This window comes from Coenobita brevimanus, chromosome 92 (genome assembly GCF_032717465.1).
Source record: "Coenobita brevimanus isolate Jiangsu-jjx chromosome 92, ASM3271746v2, whole genome shotgun sequence".
In the NCBI taxonomy this organism is placed as follows: Eukaryota; Metazoa; Arthropoda; class Malacostraca; order Decapoda; family Coenobitidae; genus Coenobita; species Coenobita brevimanus.
This window is the reverse complement of record NC_137045.1, coordinates 8,366,220-8,382,957: the sequence shown is the minus strand read 5'-3', so window position 1 is coordinate 8,382,957 and position 16,738 is coordinate 8,366,220. Positions and strand designations below refer to the sequence as shown.

Below are 16,738 nucleotides of genomic sequence, written 5' to 3'. Positions count from 1 at the left end.
TTTAACTACTGACTGCGTTAATATACTGAAGGTGTAAGACCACCACCTCTTTATGTTATGTGTGTACTCTATACCTTTACAATAATTCCAAGTCTGTCCATTACCAGTCCCATTATTGTTCACCGATTATCAGCATCACGTTCATGTACCAAATGAATGGCTCATGACACCACTGCTGAGTCACGACACATACCTTTGTTCTGCCTGGTCACTTATCTATTATGACCGTGGAGCGCACAACAGTCAGGATTTTTGGAATGAACTGTTTTAGTACAGTAGACAGTACATCAACTGTTCCTGATAACCTCCCTCAGCCAAATTTAATAGCAACAGAACTTTGAACAAGGGTCTTTATGATGACTAAGCTATACTGAACAGACAAGGACAGACTACTAATAAAGCTTGTCTTTGTGTCATAACATCATTGTTTCACTGAAGTGCCAAACGTATTCATGCGACAATTACACAACACAATTAAAAGCAACAGAAACGATACCGTACTTTACTGATCAGCTGTTCCTATGACGTCACGAATTATGATTATATTTCCTCCATAACAGCACCGTTAAAGACATGATTTAGTATCAGATGTTAGCAGTTTTTTATTTTGCATCTGAGGTGATACATAATAACGGAGTACTGAGGTGTCCGTTGCTAACATGATATAAATTCTTTGTGTAAATATATTTGTAAACAGTCATAGAAAACAGGAATTACCACAGAGCCAGCTGGCGTCATTCACGAGAACTACACACACAAACAATGGCCAACAGGGATGAAATCTTAGCCAATTTTCAGGTATTTTGAGTAATTTTTGTAAAGTATAATAAGTTACAGTCAATTGATAAGTGTAGATAAGTGCATGGTGAAGCATCATGTGGAAGGAAATATGGCATATTTTTATGGAAGCGAATGAGAATTATCTTCTGTCACGAGTAGTAATACTGACACTATAAATACGTATCGTGACGATTACGATTATCGATGGGGGCATTGTAGCAGCACTTACAGGTTTACAATGTATTCTTACCAACGAGTGGGTTAATATAAATGCATTGTCTTGTAAGGGTGGAGACCGCTTATTACCAGACTCGTTCAGCGTCAAATATCGGGTGTGAATGTTAGAAATATGAATCTATTTAGCTTGTTTTTGAAAATGAAGGGTAACCTTGATGAGGAAGTACTATAAGAGAATGGCTAAAAGAAGTCTTTACTGTTTTCCACAAAATGCTTTCTAACTGCCCTGTTCCACATTTACCAGTAGGATCACGATTTTCATCTTTTAGGCTAAATCAGCATAACATCTGTTGATTATGGTAAAGTTTTCCATTAGGTTTCATAGCTAACTGAACCAGAATATATTCAGCTATCAGTCAGTATAGAAATGGTCCCACAAGGATTTTTGGTCAATTTTTTGGAAAACTATGTTTCTCGATTCAGGAAATCTGACACAGCCACGTTGTAGACCATGTTATTCTGAATCTGTTCCACTATACACTTGTTTTTGAAAATATACATTTAATGTAAAAATGCTACCATGTATAATACTACCTTGCATCTCCCCTCAGTTTCAAACTTTTGTGTCAGTCTTTCTCCCTGTCACTTGAGCTCCCAGGTGTGATATGCCACTACAGAGCATGTGCAGACATCACGGCCAATTAAACTAAAATCAGCCAAAAGGCGGGCCAATCAGATCATTGATAGCGTTACGAGATTTCAAATTTCAACCATCTCTTACTTTAGTTAGTGCCACAGTGGCTTCCACTTGTAGTGGGTGTGCTGTGACTGAATGCGAGGCCATCGTTCGTTTTTTTTTTTAGAATAATCAGGAAAGTTTGAATTTCCTATGCAGTCACAGTGTTCTGCCTTTCTCCCTGAAGTGTGGAGGTGACCTACATTATAGACTGGACCTTCATTGGTGGTACTGTCAGAATTTTAAGAGTTACGCAAATTCTCGATTTACCGTCCCTTTGACTCCCTAAGGATTGAGGCAAACCCTTCCATGTCATCCTCTTCTGACGACAGTTAAGGTAAGGTTAAGTTAGGTTGGGTTTGGTTAATGTTAGGTTAGGTTAATAATATGGGAGGGTCTGGAGGGGCTTTGCCCCCTCAGTTAGGGTATACGGTTCAACCTGTATCTTTAATTTCGAAACCAAAAAATATTTTTTCTGGTTAGTTTTAGTGTGATTTGAATTCATTTGACCTTTGTTTTTGTTGGAAATCACTCATTTTGGAGATAGGCTTAGGTAGGCCTAGCTCCAAAATGAGTGATTTCTGACAAAAATGAAGGTCAAATTCAGTCAAATCACACTAAAATTGACCAGAAAAAATATTTTTGGTTTCGAAATGGAGAACTGTAGTTTTCCAAAAATTGACCGGATTTTTTTCATCCAGCATTAATCTGGAGATGATTTGACCGTTGCTTGACTAATTAATGATCAGCAACCTCCCTCTCATTACTGAGCGTACAATGCAATGAGGACATAGGATACAAAAACCCACACTGCCAGACGAAAAAAGATGTATTGCCAAACAGTTTTGGCGACAGCTGTCGCTCTCTTCAGTGGATATACAGATCAAGAATGGTATATACAGTTACCGAGAAGCCGCTTATATGCAGGTATCCACACTGATATGACCTCACCTGACTCTCCTTCTCCCTCTACTCTGTCTGTGGGTTTTTGTATCCTATTTCATGATCACGATAGCGTGACTCTTCAGCTGCAATGTGGACAGCCGAGAATGCTGTGTCTCTAGAAAATCGACCGGTTGCTGGCTCTTCATATAATGTCTTGATAGCCTTCCAAGGCTTCAGGGTGTATCAGGCTCATAAGCTAGTCATTGTGGGAACTGAAGTTGAACCAGTGGGGGAGCAGAAAAAAAAAAAAATCTTAAAATAATGAGTTAGGTGGTATCCACAGTGTAGCCTAGTCTCACTACCGCTAGATCCACCTAATGTGACCTGTTGTTATGTTTTTTTATTTTTGTGTGGATGAATATTTTGCTGAGAGTTGGGAATTAGACCCAAGGCTAAAAAAAATAAAAAATCATTTATATTCAGACTTCTTTGTTATATGGCTGCAGTGCTGTTTTAACCATGTTATGTGTATGAGTTTGGTAAAATGGAAATAAAAAAAATTGCACTGATTTATTCTGTAAAACTAAGAAACTTAGGCAGATTTTAACAAGTTGCTCCTCCCCTCCCCACCCCCTTTATTTTTTTCTATGTTTACTTGAAACCTATATTTATCTGATACAGTAGTTTTTGATGTGATTCATCCAGTTTTTGTGCAAATTTTTTACATTAGTTTTTGATGTGATTAATTCAGTTTAATGTTAATTTTTCTTTCTTGATTTTAATACTCTGTCATATCGTATTGTATCTTGTATTTCAGGTGTCCAAAAGGGTTTTGACTTAAATAAACTGTACTGAATAACCCTAACCTATGCTAATTAACCTAATCTAAACCAAACTAACTACATCTAACCTCACTTGATAGAGCTGGAGTCTTGTCAACTTTTATGAAGACTATGAAGGGGGTTGGGATGCGACGGGAATGAAGGAGGGTGGGGGTTAGTGGGAGAAGGTTAGATTTAGTTGGGGGGCTGGGTGGCAGGGGTTACATTTGCAATTTCCTTTTGTGCTTTGTGCAGCCATGGGTGTCACTTAAAGTTTATGGGTTAAATGAAGTCATTTTAGATAAAAGGTATAATATGCTTCTGTGACTGTAGCTCGAAGCCACTGAAGCAGTAGTGCAGTATATGGTTCCTGATTAAAGTCCAGGTCCATTCTAATTCATCAACATTCCACTGCTCTCATTATTGAATTTTCATGCCAGTAATTCATGCCACAACCATGACCAACATCCGTGTAAAAAGTTGGATATTAACATTCAGACACCCTACTTTGTTCTCTGTTCTCACTCAGGGTTTTCATGGCACTGGCTGTATACCTTTTTTCTTTTCCTTGAATAACTGTTTTCCATGTCCATTGGACATTACATGTTGTATGTCGGTGTGCCATTTTTTCAGAAATGTTGTATCTGCATGACAATCCTGTTTCCCAGGTAATTTTGGTTTTAGAAGATCTGGATTGTTGATCTGTTCAGTGGAAAATAAGTTCAAAGTATGGTCCCCCCTCCCGCATTCCTGAGGTGACAGAACTGTGAGCTTATTGCAGGATTAATTAGATATAAGGGAGTATCACATATCATTTGTATTATTTCTTATTTCTCCTTTTTCCACTTTTTGTTTTTTAATTGAACATGAGAAAAAAGTTACCTGGTAAGTAGTACAGTGCTTGCTAAAATTGAACATGATTGAGCTGGTTAATGTCCTGGTGGTGTTTTAAGCTATAATGTATGGGTGAATATATGATCAGAGTCTAGCAACCATTTGCTCTTCCAGGCTTGCTCTGGGATTGAAGATGTAGGTGAGGCATTCATGTACCTGGAGGCAGCTAATTGGAACCTGTTGGAGGCCTTGCAGGTGGTGATGCCACAGGAGGCCACCACCCCCGCCACACCCACCCAGCCACCTCCCCTCCACCCAGCCTCACAGGTGCAGTTAGTTCCTGTTTAATCCATTTGGTCAGAATGATGTCCCTTTCAATTTACTTCTGCTGCTACCATATTCTATGCAATGTAAGAAAGAATTGCCTTTTTTCTTCCATCCCAGGCTCTTCTGGATGTGAACCTGGTGAACTGTGTGAAGTTAGCCTTCCCCTGCAGTCCATCCTCCTCCTTTTAGGGGATAGGGAGGGAATTTGGAATAATGTATACAGTTATGAAGACATCTGTTAAGGCTGTATCCCATATCAGCTGTTTGAAAAGTACCGTATATCTTTAGTTGAACGAAAGTGTTTGGAGATGGCAAGAGTTAAATGAAAAAGTAATCCCCGAGCTAAATGAGTTAAAGTTTAATTATTAAATTGCTGATGAGTTGTTATGTTTTCTTCAGAAGCTTTTATCCATTATAAAGTTTTTAAAGTCAGAAATGAGTGTTGTTTGTGCTTTAAAACCCCATAATCATGAATCAGAATCTCTCTCTCTCTCTCTCTCTCTCTCTCTCTCTCTCTCTCTAATGTGCACACACACACACACACACACACACACACACACACACACACACACACACACACACACACACACACACACACACACACACACACACACACACACACACACACACACACACACACACACACTACACCGCTCGCTGTTGCAGTGGTAACGTTCTCGCTTGCCAACTGGTGGACGGGAGTTCGCGCCTCGCTCAGGTTGCGAAAAGTTTCACTGACGAAGTGGGTGGTTACTGTCCCCCTTGAGCAAGGGGACGGGTGTGTGAGTGTGTGAAGGTCACAGCCTTGCCCTTAGATCGGACTATATGAGCTCTCAGCTGCCTTCCGGGAGGGTAAAAGCTGACGATCGTGACCATCAAGTGATCCTGACCAACCCGGTGAATTACACACACACACACACACACACACACTTGAAGTAGCATCTCACTAATACACATCCTGTACCTTACTGCCATATCCATTTCATTTCACCAGTACTTCACCTTCATCCATCGTAAGCCTCACTGGTATTGTTGTGAGCAAACATTTGCCAACATTTTCCTGTCTGCCTTGGGTTGTGCCTGCCATGTTTTTTAGTCCTCATCAAATGCTTGAGAGGATCCTACCATTTCATAGTCTTTTGTTGAAAGCTTCATATTGCTATTGCATGAAAGTATTTCAGTGTTCACCTTCATTACCACTAGCAACAGGGAAGTGTCTGCAAACTTTTGATTGTTATTGTACTTGTACCCCTTCAACCCACTCCTTCCAGCCCCGTCTTGGTGGTATCTTGTCCTCCTGCCACCTTCGCTCAGTGTGTAGGATTTTAACCTGCACTTGCAGATAGAGTGGTGGAAGTGGTTGAGGTATTTAGTAGGAGGTGGGTGGATGGGGGATGTGTGCAAGAAGTCGGGTAGAGAGGACGATCAGCCAGAATGATTCCTGGGAGGGATGCACGTTACAAGTTGTTTTGGCAGGGTTGGGCAGATGGGTATGGTGGTGTGGATGTGTTGGTTGGAGAGAAATGGGTGGAATATGTCATGAATGTAATGAGAGGCAGCGATAGGATAATTATAGTGAAAATTTTGTTCAGTGGGATTATGTTTGCACTTGTATTGGCGTATGCTCCACTGGCAGGCCTGGATGAGGTAGATAAGGATACATTCTGGGGTGATCTAACACGTGTAGTAAGTGACAAGGGGGATGATGAGATTGTAGTTTTGGGAGGGGAGTTAAATGGTCATGTAGGTGAGGCAGCTCAAGGAAATGGAGTACATGGGGGATTTGTATCTGGTACAAGAAATGAGGAAGGGGAAAGGTTACTTGTGTTTGGGGAGGCATTGAACATGATTTTGTGGAACACACATTTTAGGAAAAAAGAGAGGAGGTTGATTACATACTTGTCTTGGGGAATAGCCGCCTGATAGGCTATTTCATGATCAAGAGGGTTGATAGGAGGTTAGTGAGGGATGTTAAAGTTATAGGGAGCAAGGAGTGTGTGCTGCAATACAAGTTATTGATATGTGACGTGGAGCTTAACCCCTTAACCCCAAGTGACAGCCATAGTCTGTCTAGCAAAACATGCACTACACCCCGGGTGACCACTATAGTTATCTAGCAAATTTTGAAAAATTGTGGGTGTTTTCCTCCCCTTTGCCACCCATCACACTCACAGTCAGTAAGATAAATCAGAAAATAGTATATATATATATATATATATATATATATATAAGTACAGTAATAATAATGTAATAATAATGTGAAAAATCGTGGGTGTTTTGCGGGTGTATATCTGTCAGTTTGGTGATGACACGTGACTTCCGCCCCCCTGCCTTCCTCCACCATCACTCTGCTTCTTGCAGTCAGGAATAGAATATAGTGTGTGTGTGTGTGTGTGTGTGTGTGTGTGTGTGTATATATATATATATATATATATATATATATATATATATATATATATATATGTCTCATCTCATCAGCGGTTTGAGTGTCCACTGCAGGACCAGCCTATCCCGACCGAAGTGGGGACAATACAGCCAATGTATCTCTACCAAGTGGCTTAGGCTTTCTGGTAGAGATTGTATGTAGGGTGAGAAGTGCTTGTAAGAGTAATTGTAGTGTTGGAGTGGCTTTGGATGTGTGTGTAGTCTGTGAACCACGTGTAATCGGCCTGCGCAAGCCGACTGGGTGCAAGCATACTTTATAGTGACACTGGTTCAACCACAGCACCCCTTGTGTCCACCAATGTAGTACATGGCCGGGTGAACACTCCCAAAGTTTATTACCTGGGGTGCAAACCCTGGTTCACTCGTGTACGAAATGCACACTCTGCCACTGTACCACAGTGGCTCCATATATACTGTATATAAATATGTATATAAATATGTTTATAAATATGTATATATATATATATATATATATATATATATATATATGAGGAGATGGAAGGAGCACTTTGAGGATTTGTTGAATGTAGAGAGTGAGAGCAGTGCGAGTATAAGTGGTTGGGGAATGGCTGGGAGAAGAGATGAGAGGAGGGAGGAAGAGATCAGTAGGGCAGAAGTAGTGGAAGTGATGAAGAAGATTAAGTTGGGAAAGGCCCCAGGAATTGATGGAGTGTGTGGTGAAATGCTTAGGTATTTGGGTGAGATTGTTGTGGAGTGGATATGGAAGTTGTGTAGATTGGCTTGGGAAGAGGGAAGGGTTCCAGAGGACTGGAAATCAGGTATAATTGTTCCTTTATACAAAGGAAAAGGGGAGAGAGAAGTATGTGGTAACCATAGGGGTATTTGCCTACTTAGTGTGACTGGTAAAATATATGGTAGAATACTCATTGATAGGGTTAGGCATATGACAGAGAAGCTAGTTGGAGAAGAACAAGGGAGATTTAGGAAGGGAACAGGGTGTGTAGATCAAATATTTGTTCTAAGATGTTTAGTGGAGAAGTATCTAGGGAAGGGAAGGAAAGTGTATGCTGCCTTCATGGACTTGGAGAAAGCTTATGACAATAGATAGGCAAGGTATGTGGAAGGTATTAAGAATATATGGAGTGGAGGGGAAATTGTTGAGTGCTGTGAAGAGTATGTACGAGGGAGCTAGGGCTACGGTGCGAGTGGATGGTGAGCTGAGTGAGTTCTTTGATCTCAATGTGGGACTGAAACAGGTTTGTGTGATGTCTCCATGGCTGTTTAATATATACATGGATGGGCTTGTAAAGGAGGTGCAGGGTAGGGCAGTGGATGTGGGGGTGGCTCTAATGAATGAGGGTGAGATTTGGAAGCTTCCGGTGTTGCTGTTTCCTGATGATACAGTACTGTTGAGTGAAGATGAATGGGAGTTGCAAGGTTTGGTGAATGAATTTGGGACAGTGTGTAGGAGGAGGAATCTGAAAGTTAATGTAAACAAAAGTAAAGTTATGGTGTTTGAGAGGAATGAAGTCACAGAGTGTGCAGTGAGGTTGGATGGTGAGGATATGGAGAATGTGTGTACATTCAAGTACTTGGGTAGTGTGATGAGTAAGGATGGAACTTTGGGGGATGAAGTGCGTGAAAGAGTACAGCAGGGAAGGAAGGTTGTTAGTACACTGAAAGCAGTGATGAGAAATAGGGAGGTGAGTATGGAAGTTAAGAAGTCACTGCATGATAGTATTGTGATCCCTACCCTGACGGATGGAAGCGAGGCATGGACCTTGCAAGAGGGGAACAAGTTAAGAGTGAGAGCAGTGGAAATGAGTTACTTGAGAGGAGCATGTGGAGTGACGTGGAGGGACAGGTTGACGAATGAAGAAGTGAAGGAATGCTGTGGGGTGGATGTGGATGTGGTTGAGAAGATTAGGAAAAATACACTGAGGTGGTTTGGACATGTGAAGAGAATGGAGAATGAAAGGCTGACTAAGAGGGTGTATGTAGGTGAGGTGGAGGGAGGGAGAGGGAGAGGTAGACCGAGGATGAGGTGGAGAGATGGAGTTGAGAGGTATATGAGGGAGGGGGGGGGGTGAGTTGGGGGGAGGGTAGTCAAATGGTGGGTGACAGAGCGACTTGGAGGCGTTTTGTCTGCGGCCACCCTTTGCGGGATTAGGGCATCGGGCTATAGATAGATAGATATAATATATATATATATGTATATACAGTATATATATATATATACTGTATATAGATAGATAGATATAATATATATATATATGTATATACAGTATATATATATGTTCCTTCATCCATCATCATGTCTACGTTGCCCCATGAGGAGCGTAGGAGCCCGGGGATAGGCAAGTTGGTCGTGACATTTAAGGTGAGAGTGAGGTGTATACAGTATGTATATATATATAGATATATAGATTGCCTACCTACCTGTCTGTTGATAACATCATCGCATAACCAAAGGTTTGTACTTTCATCTGTTTAGTTTTTGACTCTAGGTTAAGTTTTTTTTTGGGGGGGGGGGGAGGGGGGAGGGGGGGGGAATATTTGAAAACGGGGCAAAAATCGCTAATTTTCCTGGGCTGGGATTGCTGAGCTCTGAGCCTGGGGTTAAGGGTTTGAAGAGCGGGTGATGAGAAATAGGACCAGTGCACCTAGGAAGAAAATAGGGTAGTTGAAAAACCAAGCAGTAAGGGATGCCTTCTATAGCGAGATGAATGGAGTAGTGGCTAAACAGGGAAACGTTTATAGAAGTGTTAAGGAACAGTAAAGAGTCCTCAAGAACAATGTCTTGAGGGATATTGATTCAGTGTGTGGATGGACAAGGGGCCCCCCATGACATAAAGTAACTTGGTGGTGGGATGAGGGTGTAGAAGTTGCAGTTAAGGAGAAAAGAAGGGTTTTCTGGGAGTGGAGAAAGGGTGGTAGCAGAGAGGAATACTTGGCAGCCAAGTGTAGGGCTAGAAGAGAAGTTTGCAGGGCAAATTCTGAATCTCAGAGACTTTTACTTAATAACCTAAATACTGTAGTGGGGAAAGGAAGAATATGATGTTTAAGGTGGCAGAACAGATGAAGAAGGAAAACAGAGATATCATAGGTGAGCAGTGTGTGAAGAATGATGAAGGAAAGGTAGTGGTGAACAGTTGGGATATTAAAGATACTTGAAGAGAGCACTTCAACCGGTTGTTGAATGAGGAGTTTGGGACGGGGAAGGTTCGGAGCCAGCAGATCTAGCGTCTGGCTCTTGGCCTTTGATTAATGCTGCCACTGTGAGCAGGGCAATAGGCAGGATGCAGGTGAGGAAGGCAGCAGGTTTATCTGGGTTGACTGCTGAAATGTTGAAAGCCTCAGGAGGTATAAGAGTGGGGATAGTCTCTTATTTGAAAAAGATGAGTATATATGAGTGTGTTGTCCCGAATGATTGACTGAAGTGTGTAAATGTAAATGTGTACAAGGGGAAGGGTGATTGGACTAAATAATAAAGGTAATGGAGTTCTAGAAGGTATGATTAGAGAACTAGAAGGTATGATTAGAGAAAAAGCAAATACTTATGAGATCCTTTTTGGGTTTATGCTAGGCAAAGGAAACACTGATGCCATATTCATTGTTCGACAGCATCAGGAAAAATATATAGGAAAGAAAAGGGAACTGTGCTTTGTTTTTTGTTGATTTGGAGAAGGCCTTTGACAGAGTCCCTAGAGGGTTGGTGAAGTGGGCAATGAGAAAGCTTGAGATTGAGGAGTGGCTGGTGAAGTGGGCAATGAGAAAGCTTGGGATTGAGGAGTGGCTGGTTAGAGTGGTTATGGCCATGTATGTGGGTGCTCACATCCAGGTAAGGGTGAATGGAGATTTCAGTGAGGAATTTTCTGTGAATATTGGTGTGCATCAAGGGTTAGTCTTCAACCCCTTGTTGTTTATTATGGTACTTGAAGCTCTCTCACTTGACTTCAGAAATGGACTCCCGTGGGAGATGTTGTATTCTGATGATTTGGTGTTGATTGCAGAGAATGAAACAGAGGTGGAGAAAAGATTTAGGAAATGGAGAGATTGTATAGGGCACAAGGGATGAAGAGGAAATGCAGATAAAACAAAAGTGATGATATCCAGGGCTGGGGGCAGTACTGTTAAAGAAGAGCGATAGTGGCCATGTGCGATTTGCCACAAGGGCATAGGGAGTAATCCCTTCTTGTGGCATGTTTGTGATAAGTGGGTGCATAAGAGATGTTGTGGTATTAGAGGTAGACTGCGAGATAATGTTGATGTTGTGTGCGGTGTGTCGTGGAGAGCAGGTGGAGATTGCCTGGCGTGAAAGGATAGAACTTGCTGGTGAGTCTCTTGAGTGTGTGGAAGAGTTTGTTATAGGGGAGACATGTCATGTGCTGGAGGTGGGACTGGAGCTAGCTCTGTGGCTAGAGTGAGGAGTGGTTGGAAGAAGTTCAGGGAGCTGTCACCTCTCCTGGCATTGAGAGGGTCTCCCTCCGTGCTAAGAGATCTTTTTATGCAGCATGTGTTTGAAAGCAGTGATAAGAAACAGGGAAGTGAGCATGGAAGTGAAAAAGTTACTACATGACAGTATTGTGATACCAACTCTAACGTACGGAAGTGAAGCTTGGACGTTGTTGGAAGGACAGAAGTCAAGAGTGAGAGCAGTGGAAATGAGTTATTTAAGAGGAGCCTGTGGAGTCACATGGAGAGACAGGCTGATGAATGAGGATATAAAGGAGCGTTGTGGTGTTGATGTGGATGTGATAGGAAGCGTTATGAGGAACATACTGAGGTGGTTTGGCCATGTGAAGAGGATGGAAGGTGAAAGACTGACGAAGAGAGTGTATGTGAGTGAGGTGGAGGGGGAGAGAGGGAGGGGGAGGCTGAGGATGAGATGGAGGGATGGGGTGGAGAGGTATATGAGAGAGGGGGGTGTGGGTTGGGAGCAGGGCAGTGAAATGGCAGGGGACAGGGCGACTTGGAGGCGATTTGTTTGTGGCCACCTCAAACGGGATTGAGGCGTCTGGCAATAGATAGATAGATAGATGTGTTAGGAGTGTAATGTTGTATGGTAGTGAGACATGGGCAGTAAAGGAAGAGGATATTCGCAGGCTCAAGTGTACAGAAATGACAATGATTAGGTGGATGTGCAGTGTGTCCTTGAGTGCGAGGCCTGGGGGAGCTAGGTTTTATGATGGAAGAGTTGAGAGGTAGGATGGGACTGGAGTGTATTGGTGTTGTGAGGAGGAGAGGTAGATTGAGATGGTTTGGCCATGTGGAGAGGATCGTGGATGATAATTGGGTGCAGAAAATGAGAAGTGTTAATATTGGGAGTAGGGTAGTGAGAGGTAGACTGAAAAAGACCTGGGTTGAGGTCATTAAGGGTGACCTCAGGAATAAGGGACTAAATTATGAATCTGCCAAAGATCGAGCAGCATGGAGAACTGTCATTAGGTGACCAAGGTTGATGCGTGCAAGCATGTTGGAACCTTCAGAAACGAAAGTGAAAACTTGCATTTCCTTTCTCTCCACCCTGTTGTACAATTGATTTTCATTGATATTACACCAACATTACTGTATGCATCGTTCTGTGATTATGAAATTCGTTAGTAAAGTACTAGGCTACTCAAAAGTGTGTGTGTGTGTGTGTGTGTGTGTGTATTTACCTATTTGTAGTATACAGGAATTGAGCAATGCTCGTGTTGTCCTGTCTCCATATCCACAATTATCAAGTCTACCTTTACACACATGAATGTTTTTCTCATGCACCACCTCTTTGTCTAAGTCGTTCCAAATATTTAAGAATATACCTAATTGTGATATACACGGAATGTACTATGCTCGTGGGTTTCCGTCGCTGTTTCTCAATAAGTCGAATTTAACTTTAAACTCGTTTAAGTTTTTAGACTGGACGATCTCTTTGTTCAGGCTATTCCATAAGTCTATACTTCTGTAAGGAAAGCTATATTTCTTGATATCCTTCAAGCAGCTTGACTTTTTCAATTTCATTCCATGTCCTCTTGTTGCTCTCTTATCCCATACAAACAGATCTTCTTTGTCAATTTTATCTACTCCCACCATGGTCCTGAACACCGCAATCATGTCTCCCCTCTTTCTCCTTTCCTCTAACGAAGGCAAATCCAGTTTTTCCAGCCTCTCTCTGTATGACAGGTCTGTCAGACTGGGGACCATCTTGGTTGCTGTTCTTTGTATTCTCTCAATCTTGTTTATATCTTTCTTTTTGTGTGGGCACCACACTACCGCTGCATATTCTAACCTGGGGCGGATCATGGCCACTATCAATTATTTCATCATTTCCTCATCCATATAATGAAATGCTACTCTTATGTTAGTCAAGAGCTTATAAGTCTCTCCAACTATCTTGTTAATGTGCTTTTCTGGTGACAAACTATCTTGGACCAGCACTCCCAAATCTTTCTCTTCTCTCCTTTTTGTGATTAATTCATTACCCAAAAAATAATTCAGTGATGGTCTCCTGGTACTTTTACCCATTTCCAATATTTTACATTTCTTTACATTAAATTTCATTTCCCACGTCCGGCTCCAATTGTGTATCCTATCCAAATCCTCCTGCAGTATTTTACAATCCTCCTCAACCTCTATCTTCCTCAAGATCTTTACATCATCAGCAAACAGACTCGCATAACTGTTCACTCCATCTACCATATCATTTACGTAAATCAGGAACATTACTGGCGCCAACACTGAGCCTTGAGGAACTCCACTTGTTACTTCCCTCCATCCAGACATCTTTTCCTTTATTACTGTCCTCATTTGTCTGTCTCTCAAAAAGTCTCTCATCCATTCCAGAAGTTTCCCCTTTAGTCCTCCTATATATTCTAGTTTCCACATTAGTCTCTTATGAGGTACCTTGTCAAAGGCCTTCTCTAAGTCTAAGTACACACAATCCACCCAACCATCTCTCTCCTGTACCACATCAATCGCTCTTGAGTAAAAGCTCAACAAGTTTGAAACACATGACCTTCCACTTCTGAATCCAAACTGACATTCAGCCAAAATATTCATCTCTTCCAGATATTTTATCCATCTGTCTTTCAGGATTCTCTCACACAATTTTGCGACCATGCTGGTTAGAGACACTGGTCTATAATTCAGGGGTTCTTCCCTGTTACCTCCCTTGTAAATTGGTACCACATTTGCCCTCTTCCATTCTTTTGGCACTTTCCCCTCTTCCAGTGAGCATACAATTAAGCTGTGAATTTTATCCGCCAGTTGTTCTCTGCATTCCTTCAGTACCCAATTAGAAATTCCATCAGGTCCTGGGGCTTTCCTTACATCTTGAGTTTCCAGTAATTTATACACTTCCTGCACCTCCACTTTTATATCTTTCATCACCGGAACATTTCTAATCACTCCCTCCCCTTCCACAAGCTCCTTTTCTTTAGTGAAAACTGACTGGAAATGTTTGTTCATTATTTCTGCTTGCATTGCCACATCCTTAAAGACCTCTCCATCTACTTTCAGCTTGGTGATTCCTTCCTTTTGTTTCAGTTTGCCATTAACAAATCTATAAAACAGTTTGGGTTCATCCTTGCATTTGTCAATTATACCTTTTTCAAAATTCCTTTCTTCTTCCCTACGTATTCTTGTGTATTCGTTTCTTGTTCTTTTATATTCTTCCTTTGTTCTGTCGTTACCTCTCTTTCTCCAATTGTTCCACGCCTTATCTCTCTCTTTTTTGGCTGTCATACACCTATTAAACCACTCCTTTTTCCTGTTTTCTTTCCCTCTTACTCTTGGTACAAATTTTTCCACTCCCAAATTATAGAGGTCTAGAAAGATATCCCACTTCCTCTGTATCTCTCTTGTTTCTCTGAATATTCTCCAATCCGCATTTTCAAAAAATTTTCTCAGTCCTGTAAAATTTGCTTTGCCAAAGTTGTATCTTCCCTGTCTATGAAGCTCGTCTCTTGGCTCGACGTTTCCTATTAACATCTGGAACTCAATGACCACGTGATCACTTTTTCCCAAAGGACAGAGATATTCCAATGATTCTATTACATCGGGTTCTTTGGTGAACAGTAAATCTAACCTTGCTGGTGTGTCCTCACCTCGAAACCGTGTCTCTTCTTTGACCCACTGCGTCATCACATTATTCATTATTATATTTAATAACATAGTGCCCCATGAATCCTCGCCGCCTCCCGAGTACCATTCCTCCCAGTTCACCTCTTTACAATTAAAGTCACCCACCAAAATTATATTATTGCTTTTCTCAATTATTTTTTGCAAGTAGCTAGCCATATCTGACAACATCTCATGGTATTCGTCATCCTTCCATGCTCTCGTCTTTGGGGGAACATACACTACCGCCATATCTCTCTTAACATTCTCTCCAGTTTCTAATTTCATATATATCACTTCAGCCCTGCCTTCTCCCATTTCCACAGTATCTACATTTATGTTGTTCTTCACTGCTATCATCACTCCTCCTCCCTTTTTTTCTTTTCTGTCTTTTCTCCACAGTTTGTATTTACCATCTCCCAAATGAACATCAATATCTTCTCTTAATTTGGTCTCTACAAAGCACATGACATCAGGTTCATGTTCTCTCAAGAAATCATTAATTTCAATCCTTGTCGATATGAAACCATCAACATTAGTATATATCACCTTCAAATTATTTTTGACATTATTAATACCCTCTTCTCTCCTACTCTCTGTCCGTACCACTTCCTCAACTTCTGATCTTTCACAACCATCCCCCCTAGTTTCCTTCACTTCTATTTCCTTAAATACCATTTCCTTACTTTCATATCCAATACTCTCCAAAAAAAAGTATTACGTTCTTCCTCTGTCCTCTTATCATTTTTTTCCTTTACTTCTTCCTTTAATGATTTTAAAACTTCTCTTTCTTCTTCATTCAGATCTTTTCTTATTATAATATTTTCCATCCCCCGCCTCTTTGCTTAATTTCCAGGTCACTTTAAGTATCTCATTTATTACACTTTCTGATGTAAACTTGACTCTCATTGGTCTTGTTTCCCCTTTCTTATAAGGCCCTATCCTCCTTACTTCCTCAATTTCTTTTACCCACTTGTCTCCTTCGGGGTCAATCTTGCCTAATATTCCTCTCACCATGTTCGTGTCTCTCTCGAGTCTTGCGAACCTAACCTTTTCTTCCTCTTCCCTGTTTCCAAATACTACCACACATCTGTTCCTTTCTACAGTTTCTCTCACTATTTTCTCTTTTTTCTTCAGTATTTTCACTACATTTTCTTCCATTTCTTTCTTGTTCATTTCCCTTTCTTCCTGGATGATCTCTCTTAAGCTGACCACTTCTTTCTGTTCTTCTTCTACGTGTGCCCACTTTGCCTTATGTTCTTCTAATACATTACTCACCTTGTCCGTTTTATTAGTACTCTCATCAAGTTTCCTCCTCAGTTCAACATTTTCTCTCTTCAAATTCCTAATCTCTTCATTGGCTGTTTCGTTGGACTGGATTAGACTCTGTATGGTGGTTTCCGTATTTCCTGACACATCCTTTATCACTAGATTCTCTACTTTTTTTTCGAGTTCACTAATCCTCATAATTAATGTTTTCACCAGGTCCATGACATTAGTATTAGCATCAAATCCTTGAAATTCCATTCCCTCATTGTTTACATTTTCGGCCATGTTTAATGTAAAGTACCTAAACAGCTGTTACCGAATAAGCCACAAACATTCATGTATACTATTGCCAACAAATCTTTACATTTTTGGTAGTCTACTAACTTTCATTATTTTAAATTTA

At 41.1% G+C, this 16,738-nt stretch overlaps 1 protein-coding gene across 2 annotated transcripts in view; it reads left to right on the top strand.

Annotated features, from left to right (window-relative positions):
- The first annotated feature begins 735 nt into the window (after positions 1-735).
- The window catches only part of casp (Fas associated factor casp), a 72,174-nt gene continuing 56,171 nt past the window's right edge, over positions 736-16,738 (top strand). The window contains exons 1-2 of one of the 2 annotated variants that reach the window (XM_080282139.1): positions 736-798; positions 4,408-4,560. In XM_080282139.1, the coding sequence (XP_080138265.1) occupies positions 763-798; positions 4,408-4,560 (189 nt within the window). In that variant the 5' untranslated portion in view covers positions 736-762. Of the gene's footprint in view, positions 799-995; positions 1,121-4,407; positions 4,561-16,738 lie in introns of those variants that run through there. The other variant, XM_080282140.1, reaches the window with a different exon arrangement.